This window comes from Oryzias latipes, chromosome 6, assembly GCF_002234675.1.
Source record: "Oryzias latipes chromosome 6, ASM223467v1".
Taxonomy (NCBI): Eukaryota; Metazoa; Chordata; class Actinopteri; order Beloniformes; family Adrianichthyidae; genus Oryzias; species Oryzias latipes.
Genome location: NC_019864.2, coordinates 393,358 through 410,862, shown reverse-complemented (window position 1 = coordinate 410,862; position 17,505 = coordinate 393,358). Strand labels below are relative to the sequence as shown.

The following is a 17,505-nucleotide window of genomic DNA, read 5'->3' as shown; positions in this document are numbered from 1 at the left end:
CTCTCCACTGTTGGAATAACTGGCTGCTCACCAATGTTCAGTTAGTTCTGCCTTTAGTGAGCTGTCCGTCACAGTCCGTTACAGCCGGCGCTTTTTCAGCTCCTCTAACCTGAGCTTCTTCTGCAGATGACCTGATGGCCGACCAGCGGATGGACATCTCGTCTACCATTACTGACTTCATGTCTCCAGGCTCCACTGACCTCATCTCCAGCTCCATCAGCACGCCTGGCATGGACTACACCCGCAAGAGGAAAGGCAGCACCACCGACTACCAGTAAGGGCAAAAAGAGGCACAAACACAGATTTAATGGCATCAGACTAAAGTCTTTGAGCAGTTTTTTTTGTTTGTTTGTTTTGGCGTTTACATTTGCAGACAAACAGTTAAAGGGGCCGGGCTAAAAAATAAAGAAATAATGCAAAATATGTGACAGAATGATGAAAAAAAAGAGCATCGAAGAATCCAAAAGGAGAGGAAAACATCTTCAGATTTATCTCTTGACCTTTTGGTGTACAGTGGAGCAAAACAGTATTTTTCACACAAGTTGTTTGACTTAAATTATGGTCTGTATTTTTTAGTCTGTAATATTCATCATAGAAACACTTCAACTGTGAGAGACAGACCGGGGGGAAAAAGAACACATTGTTTATTTTCAAAGAATTGAGTTGTTTAACCTCTTATGACCTGGCGTCCACATTTTGGGTCACATTGCCAAGGTTTTTAACTCTACTTAGCCCTGTGACTACATGTGTAAAGGGTTAGCTGAGAAATCTAGAGGTTACTGGTGCAGAAAATAAGGATTTATTTGTCTTCTTTTTCTTTCTTCCATGTGTTGCTTGTATCAGTGAATCGCCTTTAATGACGGATTCCTCTTTTGTTTTTCAGAATCGATGGCTTTTCCTTTGAGTAAGTCCAAGCATGCGTTCATGTTCATAGATGATTATTTGATGTTGAACTGTAAACATATTGTGTGGACTTAAAAAAACAAAAAAAAACTAGCCCCCTGCATCCTTTTCTCTGTGCTGTGGTTGAGTTGATGGCTCGGGTCATTATTTGAACCCAAATCTTTTGTCCCCCCCCCCTCTAGCAGTGACATGGACCCAGAGAAGGATAAACTAGGAAGGTAAGCATTCGTTGCCATGGTCGTTGATTCGTTTTAGTTGATACAGAAGTGTCTCTTTTGAGAGCAGAAAAGGTACAAAAACCACTTGTTTCAAATGGTTAAAATCAGAGTTCTAGCAGGGAAAAATTCATTTCAGGGCATTTTTAGTAAGGACAGATTTTTCTCAATGTTTTGTCTGAAATGGAACCTTTATTAAATCCAGTTTATTTTTGTACTAAAAATGTAATTTCTGGTCAAATTGCATCAAAAATAAACCAACGTTGGCTTGAATCTGCTCAAAAAGCACATTTTTAAAGAAGAAAGACTGCAGCTTTTTCCAATGGGAGCGTTTGTCCCCACAGTTGCTGGGACATTTGCATACAAGATCATGCTTAGGAACAACAGCTGCATTGGCTCTTGCATAAAAAATGAAATTGAAGGTTTTTTCAAGAGGACAAAAGTCTAAGCAGATCCTGTTGCACACAGGAAGGATTTGCTGAGTCAGACTGGTTTCCAGGCATCAGTGTTTCAGGACCGATGAGCTTTTGGGAGAAGAGATGTCAGATCTTTTAGTCGGGGTTAGTTGCAGTGTGGGAGGTAATCTTCAATTGAGACTCAGGGCTTCCAGTCCCTGCAGTTCTGTGTGCCAGACAGCAGCAGTTGTCATGGTTTGGCTGCTGGAGGTGTGCTGTTGTCCCTCTTTATTAGGCTTGCTTAGTTGGGCATGCTGGGAAGGAGGTCAAAGGGGTTAAAACCAAGTCACACTTGAACATGGGTCACCACACTGAACCTAAATAAAACCATGTGTTGCATAATCAGTGACAGAGTTGAGGGCTAACTTTGGCCCCGTTACTCCCCCATCCTCACCCTCCTGTTTTTTTTCTCTTCCAGTGACCAGCAGGGCAGGATTAAAAATGCCAGGTAGGAGAAATCCTCTGCTGTTGTTTGTCATTACCTGGATGTGTGGCTGGATCCGCCATGGCGGTTTATGATGGCTTATACCATGGTCCGGGTGAATACTCGATTCTGATTGGCTGCTGGGTGTGAATTAAAACCTGATAATCGCACGGTGAAAAAAGAAGTTCCGGTCACCTAGCTTAAATGTTCTGTGTCACTGCGCCGGCTTCTTTAAAACAACCTTTTTCTTCATCATTTGGACAAAAACAAGCGGTAAGAGGAGAACTTTCTCTCTGAACTGATGCTTTATTCAACCCATGGGAAAGATCAGCATTTATATATTGCTGAATCTTGACTGCGGTGGTGCTGCACAACGCGGAGTATTTGTTGCGTGATGCGGCGCATCACGTAACAAAAGTCCGCTTTTTGTGAGAAAAGCGATCCAAATCGGGGAAAAAAAACAAGAATAATGGACTTAAAACAGGTTAATATGTATTGCTTCTGTAAGTGACCATGGTATAAGCGGGTTTATGGTTTTCGAAGTGTGCGTCATTACTTCTTAACGCACTTCGCGGCTTCCACGGCGTGCGTTAAAAAGTAATAACGCACACTTCGTCGGCCATTAACCCTTACATCAAATTCTCCTTCCTTGTTGTTGTTAAGGAATATGTTGGGATGGAGGTGAAGGTAAACCTCTAAAGGTTTTATCACAAATGCCCTTACGGGTGGATCAGGGCCGTCTGCGGGTAAAAAATGGGCAAACCTGAGGGGCACGCAGGGGTCCCACACAAAATATGGCCCCGAAAGTTGAAACCAGAGAACGGCAGAGTAGAACCAGCAGTTTTTTTTTTTGCAGTGAAGGGGTTTTGACAGTTTAACCATGTTCTCATGCTTTATGGGATGTTGATCAAGTCTAATCCTCTTCACTCCATGATTCTGGGTTGCCTGTCATACCAGCTGATGTCAGAGGAGAGGGGTGTGTCGTGTTTGGGGAGTGGATCAAAGCTGGCTCTTTTTTTTTATCAGCTGAACTGTGACCCAAACCCATTTGGTTCCTAAAGGTTCCGTGATGCAGGAACAGAAATGTTGGGTATAGACCGAGGTTGCTGGTTTTTATTCTTATGTGGGAGCCATCTTCATCTTCAGCCATCATTTTCCTCAAAGCAAACATACTTCAATGTAAGCACTTACTGTTGGAATCTCAAAGAAACGGCTGATGTGTTCATTTCTGACCTGCATAGTTTTGCTCTCAGACTAATGACACGTTTCCTGTGTCAGAACCAGCTGGTTATGGAGTGGAGTGCGTTTGTTCTTTGATGCAATGTGCTTTTGCTTTCTGCTCTGCAGAGAAGCTCACAGTCAGATCGAGAAACGGCGCAGGGACAAGATGAACAGCTTTATCGATGAGCTGGCGTCACTGGTGCCAACGTGCAACGCCATGTCCCGCAAGTTGGACAAGCTCACCGTGCTGCGGATGGCGGTGCAACACATGAAGACGCTCAGAGGTTTGAACGCACTCAGTATTGTAGACCAGTGTGTGTGTGCCGCGGGAAATAACCCTCATTCACTGATGGATGGTTTCCATCTTATTGACAATGCCAGTCCAACTAGTCTACTTTTATTGAAATTTAAAACATCTTTAAAATTGAACCATATATTGCAGCAATTTGAGTTTTTTGTTTTGTTTTTCATCAAGTTTTTTTATCATCAAGAGTTTGGAGCAAGTGATTTGATTCAATCTCCCTATTTCTGGGTCTCTTAATGAGATCAAAAAACTCTTGACTGTGCTGTTTTTGAGAAAAACTTGGAAAGGTGTAGAGCAAAGAGAAGCTAAAAGAAAACCATAATCCTGGTCAAATATGTTGAATGTTCAAAAACCAGGTTTGGAATCTTTGCAAGGATGTAATGGTTTCTGGCGAAGGAGTCAGCAGCTGCACAAACATTGTGTGGATTTTGGAGTGTGGCCTGATATTCCAGTGGTCTGGCTTAGATTAGAACTGCGTTCAGTATTGATGAATTCCTGCAGCAGTGGTGGGCGGGGCCTGTGCGAGCACGCCCAGGTAAAACCTCTGTGTTTGCAGGTGCAGCCAACCCGTACACAGAAGCAAACTACAAGCCGGCCTTCCTTTCAGACGATGAACTGAAGCATTTAATACTGAGGGTAAGTGCAGGACTGCTGCATTTGGCAAACAAACCTCCATGTTTAAAAACCCAACCCACGTGTCTGTTTGGAAAATGCAGGCAGCTGATGGCTTCCTGTTTGTCGTGGGCTGCGATCGCGGAAAGATCCTCTTTGTTTCCGAATCTGTGTTCAAGATCCTCAACTACAGCCAGGTGAGCAGGCTGCATTCCAGAACATTCCTCTTTGTTCCTCTCCAGCTGTTTTCAGCCTCTCCACTCTGAAGGACTTGAATTTCCAGCTGGAAGTAAATGTAGGTCACTCCGACTGAAAGTGGAATTATTCTTGGAACTTGTGATCCTCCACAAAGGAGAGGATCTGGAATGAAGCCTCACAGTTATCAGGTATTTCTCAGGACGGGAAGTGTGGCTGAGACCAGGATAGACCTGACGGTCGGCAGAATAGTTGCAGGAACTCTGCATGTGCTTTCTCTGGGTCACAGTAGCTGATGGTTTCACTCTGGCTTCTAACAGCTGACACGCCCAGAAAGCGTTTCCTGTGACGATGCATGTGTGAGCGAGTGCTGACAGCTGAGCCGATCCTTTAGGAGGTTTTCTGATCAAACTTTCAATGTATTAACACAAACCACAATAGCAGACATGTTGAAAGGTCAAAAGTCAATAAACCCACAGCTGCTGACAAAACTGTTGGGACAAGTGAGAAATGAGCTGAAAAAAGGGTTTTGTTCTTGAAATGATAAAGTGTCTAGATGACAAACTTCCCTCAGAATGATAGCTCTAAAAGTCTAATGTCAGTGAAAATGTCTGCTTGTTCAAAGTCTAAAGGATCTTTGTCGCTGAACAGTTGAAGTTCTTCAAGTTTTTGAAATCTTGAGATTATTCCTCCTTGTTTTTATTTAGCCTTAAGCAGCTAAATATTTCAAAAATGATAAAATGAACCCAGAAGCTGATTATGAAATGGACAGGAGCTAAACGTTTACACGCCTGTATGGTTGGAACGGCTAAAGACATGAAATCCAAAGGGCAAAGGAAGATCTCATCCCTGCATGAACAGATGAGTCTATCAGGAGAAAACGGGACCAGCAGAGGCCGCATTAACATCTTTACTTTCTTCTCTTCCTCTCATCTCCAGAACGACCTGATAGGTCAGAGCCTGTTCGACTACCTGCATCCCAAGGACATTGCCAAAGTCAAAGAGCAGTTGTCGTCCTCAGACACGGCCCCCCGAGAGAGGCTCATCGACGCAAAAAGTAAGCATGGATGACCTTCAAGTTGAAGCGGCTCCATCTATTTTTCTGTCCTTGACTTTACCGTCAGTCTGTGGCTGTCCTAATCATTCCTAGAAAACACAGAACGCTGAGGTCTCAAGGCCCAAAAACAACAGCTGTCAGCTGATGGTGTTTGTTTTCAACATTGTTGTTGTCATGGTAACGCTAAAAAGCATCATTCAGAGAGTTTCTGCATCCCAGCTTCCCTTGAACTATGTTTATGTGGAAGCAGATGTCAGAATAAAGGTTGTGAAGACACGCGTTTTCCTACCCCAGACAGAAATGGGGTGTTAAGAACACACAGAAGCCTCAGTGGTGTCAGCTCTCTGTGATGTGAAGAAGGTTGGCCTCAGTCCTGATGGAGCGTGTGTTGTGTTTTCAGCTGGACTTCCTGTGAAGACAGACATCACCCCGGGTCCATCTCGACTGTGCTCCGGAGCCAGACGGTCCTTTTTCTGCAGAATGAAGTGCAACCGGCCGTCGGTCAAAGTGGAGGATAAAGACTTCCCCTCCACCTGCTCCAAGAAAAAAGGTGTCTTTAAAAACATGTCACTGTCCTGCTCCGGGCTGACGCTGTTCCTCTCAGGCCTCACAAACTCCTTTTACTGAAGTGAAACCTGGCCCTCCGCCTCCTGCTGTCTGTCTATTTGAAGCGCTTCTGATTGAACACGCCATAAGGAATCACGCCTCACCGGCATAAGAAGCTTTCTCTTACTCAACCGGGGAGGTTTGCCTTCTTAATGTGGGTTCTACATCTATCCACACACAGTCCCAAAGCAGAACACAGAGGAGAAAAAAAACAGAACTCTGCAAGCCTGCAAGCAAATCTGATATTTTTCTTGAAGTTCATAGTTTTTTTCAGTGAAGACCAACCGAGGGATTCATTCATCCACCATCTTCGAATCTTTAGTCTTCTCCAGTGAAAAATCATTGTCTTGTAGTGTAAAAGGTTCTTTATAGAGACAGTGTAGAAATGTTCTGCTTCTTGTTGGCATAGATGGATGAATGTGATGGTTTGATGTCCTCGGCTACTGATGGTGTTTTACTCCAATTACTGACCCTGGAGGATCCAGAAAACCATCAAAGCAGCCTAGAAAAGCTTTATGCAGCCTAGAAAAGCTTTATGCAGCCTAGAACAGCTTGATGCAGCCTAGAAAAGCTTTATGCAGCCTAGAACAGCGTTATGCAGCCTAGAACAGCGTTATGCAGCCTAGAACAGCGTTATGCAGCCTAGAACAGCGTTATGCAGCCTAGAACAGCGTAATGCAGCCTAGAACAGCGTAATGCAGCCTAGAACAGCGTAATGCAGCCTAGAACAGCGTAATGCAGCCTAGAACAGCGTTATGCAGCCTAGAACAGCGTAATGCAGCCTAGAACAGCGTTATGCAGCCTAGAACAGCGTTATGCAGCCTAGAACAGCGTTATGCAGCCTAGAACAGCGTTAAGCAGCCTAGAACAGCGTTAAGCAGCCTACAACAGCGTTATGCAGCCTAGAACAACTTCATGCAGCCTAGAACAACTTCATGCAGCCTAGAACAGCGTTAAGCAGCCTAGAACAGCGTTAAGCAGCCTAGAACAGCTTTATGCAGCCTAGAACAGCGTTATGCAGCCTAGAACAGCGTTATGCAGCCTAGAACAGCGTTATGCAGCCTAGAACAGCGTTATGCAGCCTAGAACAGCGTTATGCAGCCTAGAACAGCGTAATGCAGCCTAGAACAGCGTAATGCAGCCTAGAACAGCGTAATGCAGCCTAGAACAGCGTAATGCAGCCTAGAACAGCGTTATGCAGCCTAGAACAGCGTTATGCAGCCTAGAACAGCGTAATGCAGCCTAGAACAGCGTAATGCAGCCTAGAACAGCGTAATGCAGCCTAGAACAGCTTTATGCAGCCTAGAACAGCTTTATGCAGCCTAGAACAGCTTTATGCAGCCTAGAACAGCTTTATGCAGCCTAGAACAGCGTTATGCAGCCTAGAACAGCGTTATGCAGCCTAGAACAGCATTATGCAGCCTAGAACAGCTTTATGCAGCCTAGAACAGCTTTATGCAGCCTAGAACAGCGTTATGCAGGCTAGAACAACTTCATGCAGCCTAGAACAGCATTATTCAGCCTAGAACAGCTTTATTCAGCCTAGAACAGCTTTATGCAGCCTAGAACAGCATTATTCAGCCTAGAACAGCTTTATGCAGGCTAGAACAACTTCATGTAGCCTAGAACAACTTCATGTAGCCTAGAACAACTTCATGTAGCCTAGAACAACTTCATGTAGCCTAGAACAACTTCATGTAGCCTAGAACAGCTTTATGCAGCCTAGAACAGCTTTATGCAGCCTAGAACAGCGTTATGCAGCCTAGAACAGCTTTATGCAGCCTAGAACAGCATCATGCAGCCTAGAACAGCATCATGCAGCCTAGAACAGCTTTATGCAGCCTAGAACAGCTTTATGCAGCCTAGAACAGCATCATGCAGCCTAGAACAGCTTCATGCAGCCTAGAACAGCTTCATGCAGCCTAGAACAGCTTCATGCAGCCTAGAACAGCTTCATGCAGCCTAGAACAGCATCGTGCAGCCTAGAACAGCTTCGTGCAGCCTAGAACAGCATCATGCAGCCTAGAACAGCTTTATGCAGCCTAGAACAGCTTTATGCAGCCTAGAACAGCTTTATGCAGCCTAGAACAGCTTCATGCAGCCTAGAACAGCATCATGCAGCCTAGAACAGCATCATGCAGCCTAGAACAGCATCATGCAGCCTAGAACAGCGTTATGCAGCCTAGAACAACTTCATGCAGCCTAGAACAGCGTAATGCAGCCTAGAACAGCGTTATGCAGCCTAGAACAGCGTTATGCAGCCTAGAACAGCGTTATGCAGCCTAGAACAGCGTTAAGCAGCCTAGAACAGCGTTAAGCAGCCTACAACAGCGTTATGCAGCCTACAACAGCGTTATGCAGCCTACAACAGCGTTATGCAGCCTAGAACAGCGTTAAGCAGCCTAGAACAGCGTTAAGCAGCCTAGAACAGCGTTAAGCAGCCTAGAACAGCTTTATGCAGCCTAGAACAGCGTTATGCAGCCTAGAACAACTTCATGCAGCCTAGAACAACTTCATGCAGCCTAGAACAGCTTTATGCAGCCTAGAACAGCTTTATGCAGCCTAGAACAGCTTTATGCAGCCTAGAACAGCTTTATGCAGCCTAGAACAGCTTTATGCAGCCTAGAACAGCGTTATGCAGCCTAGAACAGCGTTATGCAGCCTAGAACAGCATTATGCAGCCTAGAACAGCTTTATGCAGCCTAGAACAGCTTTATGCAGCCTAGAACAGCGTTATGCAGGCTAGAACAACTTCATGCAGCCTAGAACAGCATTATTCAGCCTAGAACAGCTTTATTCAGCCTAGAACAGCTTTATGCAGCCTAGAACAGCATTATTCAGCCTAGAACAGCTTTATGCAGGCTAGAACAGCTTCATGTAGCCTAGAACAACTTCATGTAGCCTAGAACAACTTCATGTAGCCTAGAACAACTTCATGTAGCCTAGAACAACTTCATGTAGCCTAGAACAGCTTTATGCAGCCTAGAACAGCTTTATGCAGCCTAGAACAGCGTTATGCAGCCTAGAACAGCTTTATGCAGCCTAGAACAGCATCATGCAGCCTAGAACAGCATCATGCAGCCTAGAACAGCTTTATGCAGCCTAGAACAGCTTTATGCAGCCTAGAACAGCATCATGCAGCCTAGAACAGCTTCATGCAGCCTAGAACAGCTTCATGCAGCCTAGAACAGCTTCATGCAGCCTAGAACAGCTTCATGCAGCCTAGAACAGCATCATGCAGCCTAGAACAGCTTCGTGCAGCCTAGAACAGCATCATGCAGCCTAGAACAGCTTTATGCAGCCTAGAACAGCTTTATGCAGCCTAGAACAGCTTTATGCAGCCTAGAACAGCTTCATGCAGCCTAGAACAGCATCATGCAGCCTAGAACAGCATCATGCAGCCTAGAACAGCTTCATGCAGCCTAGAACAGCTTCATGCAGCCTAGAACAGCTTCATGCAGCCTAGAACAGCTTCATGCAGCCTAGAACAGCATCATGCAGCCTAGAACAGCTTCATGCAGCCTAGAACAGCATCATGCAGCCTAGAACAGCTTTATGTGGCTTTGTGCAGCTTTGTGTGTCTTCACGCAGTACCATTTTATGTGAAATCCCTTTTGTCATACTTGGCAGGATGATGCAGTTTGTCAGATAAAGGGGCTCCTCATTTCAGCTTTTCTGATCTGCTGTTATCTTCTAAGTGTTACACTCATGCTTCAGTTTCACTTTCAGATAATTCTACTCATTTGCATCATTTTAATGTAGAGGCAGTATGGTTTAAGTTTTGCATTCTCCAAGACAGTTTTCCAGTAGGAAGAAGCAGGTGACGCCCGTTCATAAGGTTCATACCTAGGGCTGCAGTGGCTCAGGCGGTTGAGCAGGTCGTCCAATGATGGAGGGGTCGGTGGTTCGATCCCCGACACAACTGTTGCTATGTCCTTGTCGCTTTACTCTCCCTGCCTCCAGTGTGGCTCCACTGGTGTGTGAGTGTGTATGATTGTCCCGGTGATGGTCAGGGGGGCCGTAGGCGTAAACTGGCAGCCACGCCTCTGTCGGCCTCCCCCATTGCAGCTGTGGCTACATCAGTAGTTAGCATCACCATGAATGAGTAGTAAATGAATAATGGACACATTGTCAACGCTTTGAGCGTCTGGAAAAGTGCAGATAAATCCACTCCATTATTATTCTGCCGTATGGCAGAAGTTATGAACGCTGCAGAGGAGCATTCATGACAGCTGTGCATCCACCACATGTTCTGCATGTGATCACAACAAGCTTTTGTCTGCATCAAGCGGGTCTCTTTCCATTTAAAGCGGTTGTAAGGATCACCTGCAGCCCATGCTGTCTCCAGGAACCTGTTGTTCCTCTGCCCCATCCATCAGAAAGCTCTAATCATTTTATTACATCTATATTTTTGTTTTTTATGTGCAGTCTTGTGCCAAATTTGAATCATTTTATAGTCAGAAAAAAACATGAAAAGGTGGAGGAACATCTAGAGAGGTGGAGGTTTGCTCTGGAAAGAAGAGGAATGACGGTCAGACTTTTCCTCCTTCGATTGAACCGGTTGTTTTCTGGATGTTTTAAACGAATGAAAGCAGATTAAAAGAGGCGGGGGGGGGGGGGGGGGGGGGGGTCATTTTGTAAATTTGAGCTGTGGGGGCCACAAATGCACTTCTTCACCTCCCGTATAACCACAATTCCTCCTCTTCCTCTCCTTCCAGCTGACCGTAAGAGCTTCTGCACCATCCACAGCACGGGCTACCTCAAGAGCTGGCCCCCCACAAAGATGGGGCTGGACGAGGACAACGAGCCGGACAACGAGGGCTGCAACCTCAGCTGCCTGGTGGCCATCGGCCGCCTTCACCCCCACATCGTCCCCCAGCCGAGCCCCGCCGACATCCGAGTGAAGCCCACCGAGTATGTCTCGCGGCACGCCATCGACGGGAAGTTCGTCTTTGTGGACCAGAGGTAAGAGGACAGAGGGTGTCGGACGTTGAACTTGTGTCCGTCACACGTAAAGTCCAGAAGCAGAAAAGCTTCAGACTGGAGAAGCCATCAGATGATGCCGCCTGAACAACCCGGAGGATGAGAGCAGGAAACCCCCATTTCTGCGCAAACCATTGCTGGTATATAAAGAATTTATGGGGTTAAGATCGTGGATTTCTAGATGTGCTCCACACCTGTTGGGAAGTCAAAAATGTCCCTGATAGTCAGAGTTTGACACTGAAGGAGGTGTAACGCTGACAATGCAGCCTGGTTGAAGGATGGGAGATGACCTCAGATGTTCTGCTAGTTAGTTTCCTGCTGGGTGGATCAGAAAGCGTCTCTTCAGTCTGAGTGGAGCAGCCATGGTGGCTGGATGGCGTTCGTGTTGCAGAGCCGGCGCTCTGACGGGGACTGTTGACTGTCCAGCTTAACATTTTCCCTTCCATCATCTGGGCTTTCTTCTTCTAAGTTCTTCATTGTTATGAAACTCATGCAAAAAAATGTGCTTTTAAACCACAGCTTAGAGCGTTTCTGTCACAACAAGATGAAAGGTCTGAGTATGTTTTTCTTGAAGGCTGGGATTTGAGGGGTGCAGTGGCGTGAATCTGAAGAAGGTTGGAAATGTGAAGGGGAAGCAGTGAGGAGCTGCAGGAGGTCTTCCAAAAACAGATGCGTCTCTGCTGTTACGGCTACATTTGCTTCAGCATCAGAAAAACGCTCTCTGGTTTTTAGTCCAACTTTAGTTTGTACGCATTTTCCATGTTTTTGGTATCATACCAAAGTTGAATAACAGGCTCTCAAACTGTATCGTTCTTGGTTACAGGAACCAATCTTCTAAACCCAAATGTTCTGATCTGCTTTGACTATTTTATCTGGTGAAGCTCTTTAACCCAAAGCTTTGGTGTTTTCTCCTCCAGAGCCACAGCTATCCTGGCTTACCTGCCCCAGGAGCTGCTTGGAACCTCCTTCTACGAGTACTTCCATCAGGACGACATCAACCACCTGGCCGAGTGTCACAGACAAGGTGAGCGCTTTGGCTGCAGGAGCGCGCTGCAGGGCCGCCCACAGCCATGTTCTAACCACCTCCTCCTCCTCCCTGCTGTCCACAGTGCTGCAGATGAGGGAGAAGATCAACACCAACTGTTACAAGTTCAAAATCAAAGACGGCTCCTTCATCACGTTGAGAAGCAGATGGTTCAGCTTCATGAACCCCTGGACCAAGGAGGTGGAGTACATCGTCTCTACCAACACCATTGTTTCGTAAGTGTCTGCTCCCAGACAGAAGCTGCGGTTGATGCTGCTGGGGGGGTCATGGACGCTCTTTTATCTGCAGGTGTCCCATGATGGAGGGATCAGATTACCCTCAGTCTGCTGCCTCCCCACAGAGTATGGAGAGTGTCCTGATCTCAGAAGGTGAGGGAAAACGTGGACGTTTTTCAGGACAAACCCTAGCGGCTGCTGATTCATCACTAACCTCCTTGTGCTGGTTGGCAGGTGGGGGTCGGAGGGCGCTGCCAACTGTGCCCGGCATTCCCGGGGGAACGAGGGCAGGAGCTGGGAAGATCGGCCGCATGATAGCGGAGGAAGTGATGGAGTTCCAAAAGTGAGAGCACAGCCGAGACACAGATCAGAGGGGGGAAGGAGGAGATGCTTGTGAAGGAGACCGGCTTGCCGAGTCAGAAACCGGCTGCTCGTTTTTGTGCCGAGTCATGCTTCACCGCCCGGTGGAAAAATGAGGGAAATGGAGGAACGTTCCCCCAGTGCTTTCCCAGTTCTCCTCCAGAATTTCCCGTTTCACCCCCTTTGCTTGATGCCCTGAAGTTGTTCTGGAAGCAACAACAGCTTCACCAATGATCACTGATGTGAAATGGCTGTAAAACTGAGCAGCTGTCCTTCCTGCTGGTGTTTGAAGCTTCTTCCTTCACGTTTAGTTCAATAACTTTCATGGTGTCTGGATTGTTCATTGACTTCGTAGGTTCTTCTGTTATCGGACACGGTTGTGTTTTTCACGTGTTCCTGACATGTTTCAAAACGGTCCCAGACTTCCTGTCCGACAGTGTCACGTAGAAAACGTTTACTTCCGGCTCCAACCAAATGAAGTCAGTTCAGTCGCCATTTTGCCGCGATTCAGATACATCGGAACGTTGAACGTGAGCAGCGTTTGGTCCGAGTCTGTCCGCATCAACATTTCTATGACAACCACTCTCACCAATCAGGAGTGAGCTTGTTGGAAGGCCACTCCCACACGGAAAAAAATCTGTCAATTGTTGGACTTGAGACCACCTACCTTTTTTTTTTTTTTAGGCCTTCTCATTGGTCCGTTTACTACTTGCATAGCTTGCAAATAAAGAAAAATATCATGAAAAAAAACAACAATTAGGATTGACTAAAACATGTTAAAAAGGTATGAGATCAAGAATGTTTATTCTGACCTATAGAAGCTGTTTATTTCTCTATAGAAGTTTCTTGGAGCCAGCAGGGACTTCCTGTTTGGAACGCCAAGGGGGAGGGGTCACTCAGTCCAGTTCTCATATACAGTTAATGTTTTAGGTTTTTTATTAATCATTTGAGTTTTTCTTTTAAAGAGTTTCCTCAATTGTTTTTCTCTTTTTTTTCATTCTTTAACACATTTGTTTAAATTGTATCTTTTCCCTGTAATATCAGGCTACAGCACACATTTTCTAGTGTTCCCCTTTTCCAGCTCATTCAGCATCAGCGATGGAAGTGTTTTTCCTCGTCACAGAGCTGAGTCTGCGCTCGCATGCTACATTTGGGCAACTTTCTGTTTGTTTTTATGATGCCAGAAAAAGATCTGAAACCCGGGAAATGATCACCTGCTGCTCCTTCTCTGGCGGTTTTGGTCGAATACTGAAAGTGGAAACATGATCTGAAGAACAGAGACCAGGAGAAAAAAAAGAAAAAGCTCCAGTTTCTCCTGTTTAGCTTTGGAGCCAGACTGCTCTGTGATCTATCTGTGGGTTCAAACAAAACTTCTGAAACAGCTTCATTTGATCTGAGCAGAGCTGATGTTTAGACCTCTGACAAGATTAGAAGGTAGGCGGGTGCTCTGTGCGGCCGAGCTGCTCTGGACGGTGAGCCTGGGGGGTGGACGTCGTCAGACGGGGGCGTGACGGCGTCCTGATGGCGCTGAAGGACCATCCTGTCTGCCCGCAGTCCCGCTGAACGCCTCTGTGACGTTCCCTCTGAGGCTGACAGAACTTTCCCTTCTCCCCCAGGATTCGAGGCTCGTCCCCCTCCAGCTGTGGCTCCAGCCCTCTGAATAAGACCAGCACCCCTCCTCCTGACTCCTGTTCCCCCGGGGGCAAGAAGGTGAACACCACAGACACACACACACACACACTCACACATGGAAACGTATTCATTTTTTTATTATATATAAATATTTTCCCACAATACCAGAAAAGAAAACTTTAGTTCAAGTGATTTTTACCTGCCAGCTTAAGTCCACAACCAAAGTTTTGTTGACCCTCGACCTCGGAAAGAGGGTTTTCTGATCTCACCTCCTAACTCCTCGAGCATCTTTGGGAAAATGTTGTTTTGAACGTTTGTGGCTTTTGAACAGCGTGGCGTTCTCCTGTTCCTCGCATTGTTTTCTATGCAGTGAGTGAATCATCGGCTCAGGCTGAACAAAACAACATGAACACGTTAGGGATGTGGGCGGGGTTGACGGCAACCTTACGTTGCTAAGGAAATCCAAAAATGATTCTTCTAAAGATTTCATGGACCCTTCTGTCACCCCCCAGAAGGCAAAACATAAAGTGGTTGCTATGGAGATGAAACCAACAGCAAAGCCGCCATTAAAAAAAAAAGGGTATCCTGTATGAATGTGTGACATACAGCTTTGACCAGGGGGGTGAGGGGTAGAGTGAAGGGCATGCAGCAGCTGCTCAGCCACGGAGGGCAGCTCACAGAGGGGCAGAGGGGAGCAGGTAACGCCTGCAGCCGTTACAACGCCGCTGTTGGACGCACCAGCAGGAATGCATACACACAGGAGACGATTGACTCCCAATTCCAGTCAGAACCAGGATCCGATCTGGACCGGAAGTCCCCGCCTTAAAAAGCTGCATAACTGCAGCGGGGGTGTCTTCTGTGGTGTGGTCGTCATGGCAACAGTGTCATGAGAGCGGGCTGATGCTGGTTTGACAGCAGGCCTCCAGCTTGCATGCTCCACCACGTTCAGAGATGAAGAACAGAATCATCTGCAGCTGACATCCGTCCTAGAATCCAGCTGCAGTCAGTCGTGACCTCATGCTCGTGTTCTCCTCTGCAGATCCAGAACGGCGGTACCCCCGAGCTGCCGAGCACGGGGATCATTCCTGGACCGGATTCTGTCGGCTACCCGTACTCCAACCAGTCCATCATGAGTAAGACCAGCAGCAATCTTCCTCCTCTGAGAACTTTCTGTAGCTTCTGACCTCCTCCTCCTCTGTCCAGGTGACAACTCCCACCTGAGTTTAGACATCATGGATGAGCCCGGCTCCAGCAGCCCCAGCAACGACGAGGCGGCCATGGCGGTCATCATGTCCCTGCTGGAGGCGGACGCCGGCCTGGGGGGCCCTGTGGACTTCAGCGACCTGCCCTGGCCTTTGTGAGGAAGGCAGAGAGAAGAAGCCGAGCCGCTGAAGGAGTGTCCTGCCCCCTCTGCACACAGCTACACTGCAGAAAAGCCCCACTGTCACCCCACCAGTCTGTAAATACGAAAGATTTGTACAGGGATGAGAGAGGGGAGCATCTCTCAGAGAGCCTGGATCCGGCCGGACGGCTTTTTAGATTTCGCTCTGACTTTTTATTCATCATTCCTCGTAGGTGGACCTGAATTTTCTAGGAGTTCCTGCTGCAGACCAGCTCTCATCCTTGCAGTGTCGCTTTAACACCAGAGCCGTGGTGCTAACAGAACCCTGGCAGTGGGCCCGGCGTTCCGGGTCTGCGGCAGGCTCCTGAGGTGTTCTGGAAGCTGAATCCCGCCGTCTCCTCTGCATTTTAGCGTAGACTCAGGCTAAGGCTGCCGCCGTCCTCTGGAGCTCTGTGTGGAACGTTCTCCAGAGTGGAGGTCTTTCTGTCAGAAGAAGCCACAGAGCTGCTGTTCCCTCGTCAAACTACTTTCCCATTTGCTCCTAACGGCACTACACGTCATCCTCCTGGAACCAGATTCCCAGGAGCGGATGCTCTTTCTGAGTCTGCTGGCAGCCTGCAGTGCACCTGCTGGAGCTTTAGGAGGAGCATTCTGGTCTAGAACCTCATCAGATTGAACTCGCTGAGAACATTTGTCACCTGGAGTTCTGTCTCTCTGTCTTGGATCTCTGTTCTCTCGGTCGGGTTCTGGCGTCTGAAGGCCTTCATCTGGAGGAACTGGGATCTTTTGTTTTTACGAAGTTTCAGAAAAAAAATCTGGATTTATTCTTAAAATCAGAACAAGCTTGAAAAGTTTGTTGGGGGGGGGGGGGGGGGGGGGGGGGTGCTGCATTTCTCTACAGAAAGCTGCTGTTCTGCCACAGCAGATCCTCGTTGCACCCCCCCCCCCCCCATCCTGGAGGATGAGGAATATCCTTGAACACTTCTCCGACCTCACTGCTCCTCTGGGAGGAGGTGCTTCACTGCTGCCTGTCAGAGGCCACGCCTCCTACTCTTAAGCCCCTCCCTCCTCGCTGCACTTCAGGCTGTCGGCTCCTCGGGATGGGACTGCTGATGCCTCATCTTCCTCAGAAAACTTAAGAAATGATCCCACAGTTTCAGCACTTCTGAATGAGCAGATGTTTAAGCTGGGGGTGGGGGGGGTAACAGCTGGGGGGTTGGCAGCTGCACATATGCTTCTCTCAGGAGAAACATGTTCTTGATGATGATGATGATGATGATGATGATGGGCGGGATCTTCACCTCACCAGCTCTGTTGATTTGCTTTGGAGAGAATGTTGGGGGGAGGGGGAGCGGAAGCAATTGGATGTCAAAATAAAAGCTTTACAGCAAAATGTGGAAAAATGAAAAAATAGCTTTTAGATATTAAAGAGAAAAGTCTAAAGAGAAAAGCTGATTTGACAGACTCTAAAACCCTCGTCTTCAGAGATCTGAGGCTGAGCATCAAAGCCATTTACGGCCGTGTGATCAAGACTTTCCTTAAGGTGGAATTTTTCTAGCTATTTGAAACCTGCGGTCCTGCAGGGGAATTCTGGTCCAGTTCTGGTCCAGGCCTAGCCAGAACCCACGTTTGGCCCACTTTCCCAGTTGCTGGCTCAAGCCCCGCCCCTTTCCCCCACATTCGTCCAGTCAGGCAGCAGCTGCTGAGGTCCTTCTGTTCTTGTGGGTTTCTGTTTCTGCACACTACAATAGTGTTCTCCTTGTTGATGCCCCCCCCTCCAAAAAAGAAATAATGTATCAAATCTATAAATATTATCATGTGAAGAGTATACTTTATGCAAATATATGAGTATGATGAGTGTATTGTATGTATCAGCAGTGAAATATTTTTCAAATAAAATTATTTGTTTCTGTCGTTGGGTTTTATTCCCTGCTTG

The 17,505-nt window shown here is 47.0% G+C and overlaps 1 protein-coding gene across 2 annotated transcripts in view; it reads left to right on the top strand.

Annotated features, from left to right (window-relative positions):
* LOC101159313 (aryl hydrocarbon receptor nuclear translocator-like protein 1) overlaps positions 1-17,486 on the top strand; it is a 32,529-nt gene extending 15,043 nt beyond the window's left edge. The window contains exons 4-20 of one of the 2 annotated variants that reach the window (XM_004084185.4): positions 127-274; positions 884-904; positions 1,086-1,121; positions 1,992-2,021; positions 3,345-3,502; positions 4,079-4,158; positions 4,239-4,331; positions 5,269-5,386; positions 5,787-5,936; positions 10,711-10,957; positions 11,893-11,999; positions 12,085-12,235; positions 12,309-12,388; positions 12,470-12,578; positions 14,212-14,305; positions 15,267-15,360; positions 15,431-15,623. In XM_004084185.4, coding sequence (XP_004084233.1) covers positions 127-274; positions 884-904; positions 1,086-1,121; positions 1,992-2,021; positions 3,345-3,502; positions 4,079-4,158; positions 4,239-4,331; positions 5,269-5,386; positions 5,787-5,936; positions 10,711-10,957; positions 11,893-11,999; positions 12,085-12,235; positions 12,309-12,388; positions 12,470-12,578; positions 14,212-14,305; positions 15,267-15,360; positions 15,431-15,588 — 1,874 coding nt within the window. In that variant the 3' untranslated portion in view covers positions 15,589-15,623. Of the gene's footprint in view, positions 1-126; positions 275-883; positions 905-1,085; positions 1,122-1,991; positions 2,022-3,344; positions 3,503-4,078; positions 4,159-4,238; positions 4,332-5,268; positions 5,387-5,786; positions 5,937-10,710; positions 10,958-11,892; positions 12,000-12,084; positions 12,236-12,308; positions 12,579-14,211; positions 14,306-15,266; positions 15,361-15,430 lie in introns of both variants that reach the window. The other variant, XM_023955409.1, reaches the window with a different exon arrangement.
* The last annotated feature ends 19 nt before the right edge of the window (positions 17,487-17,505 follow it).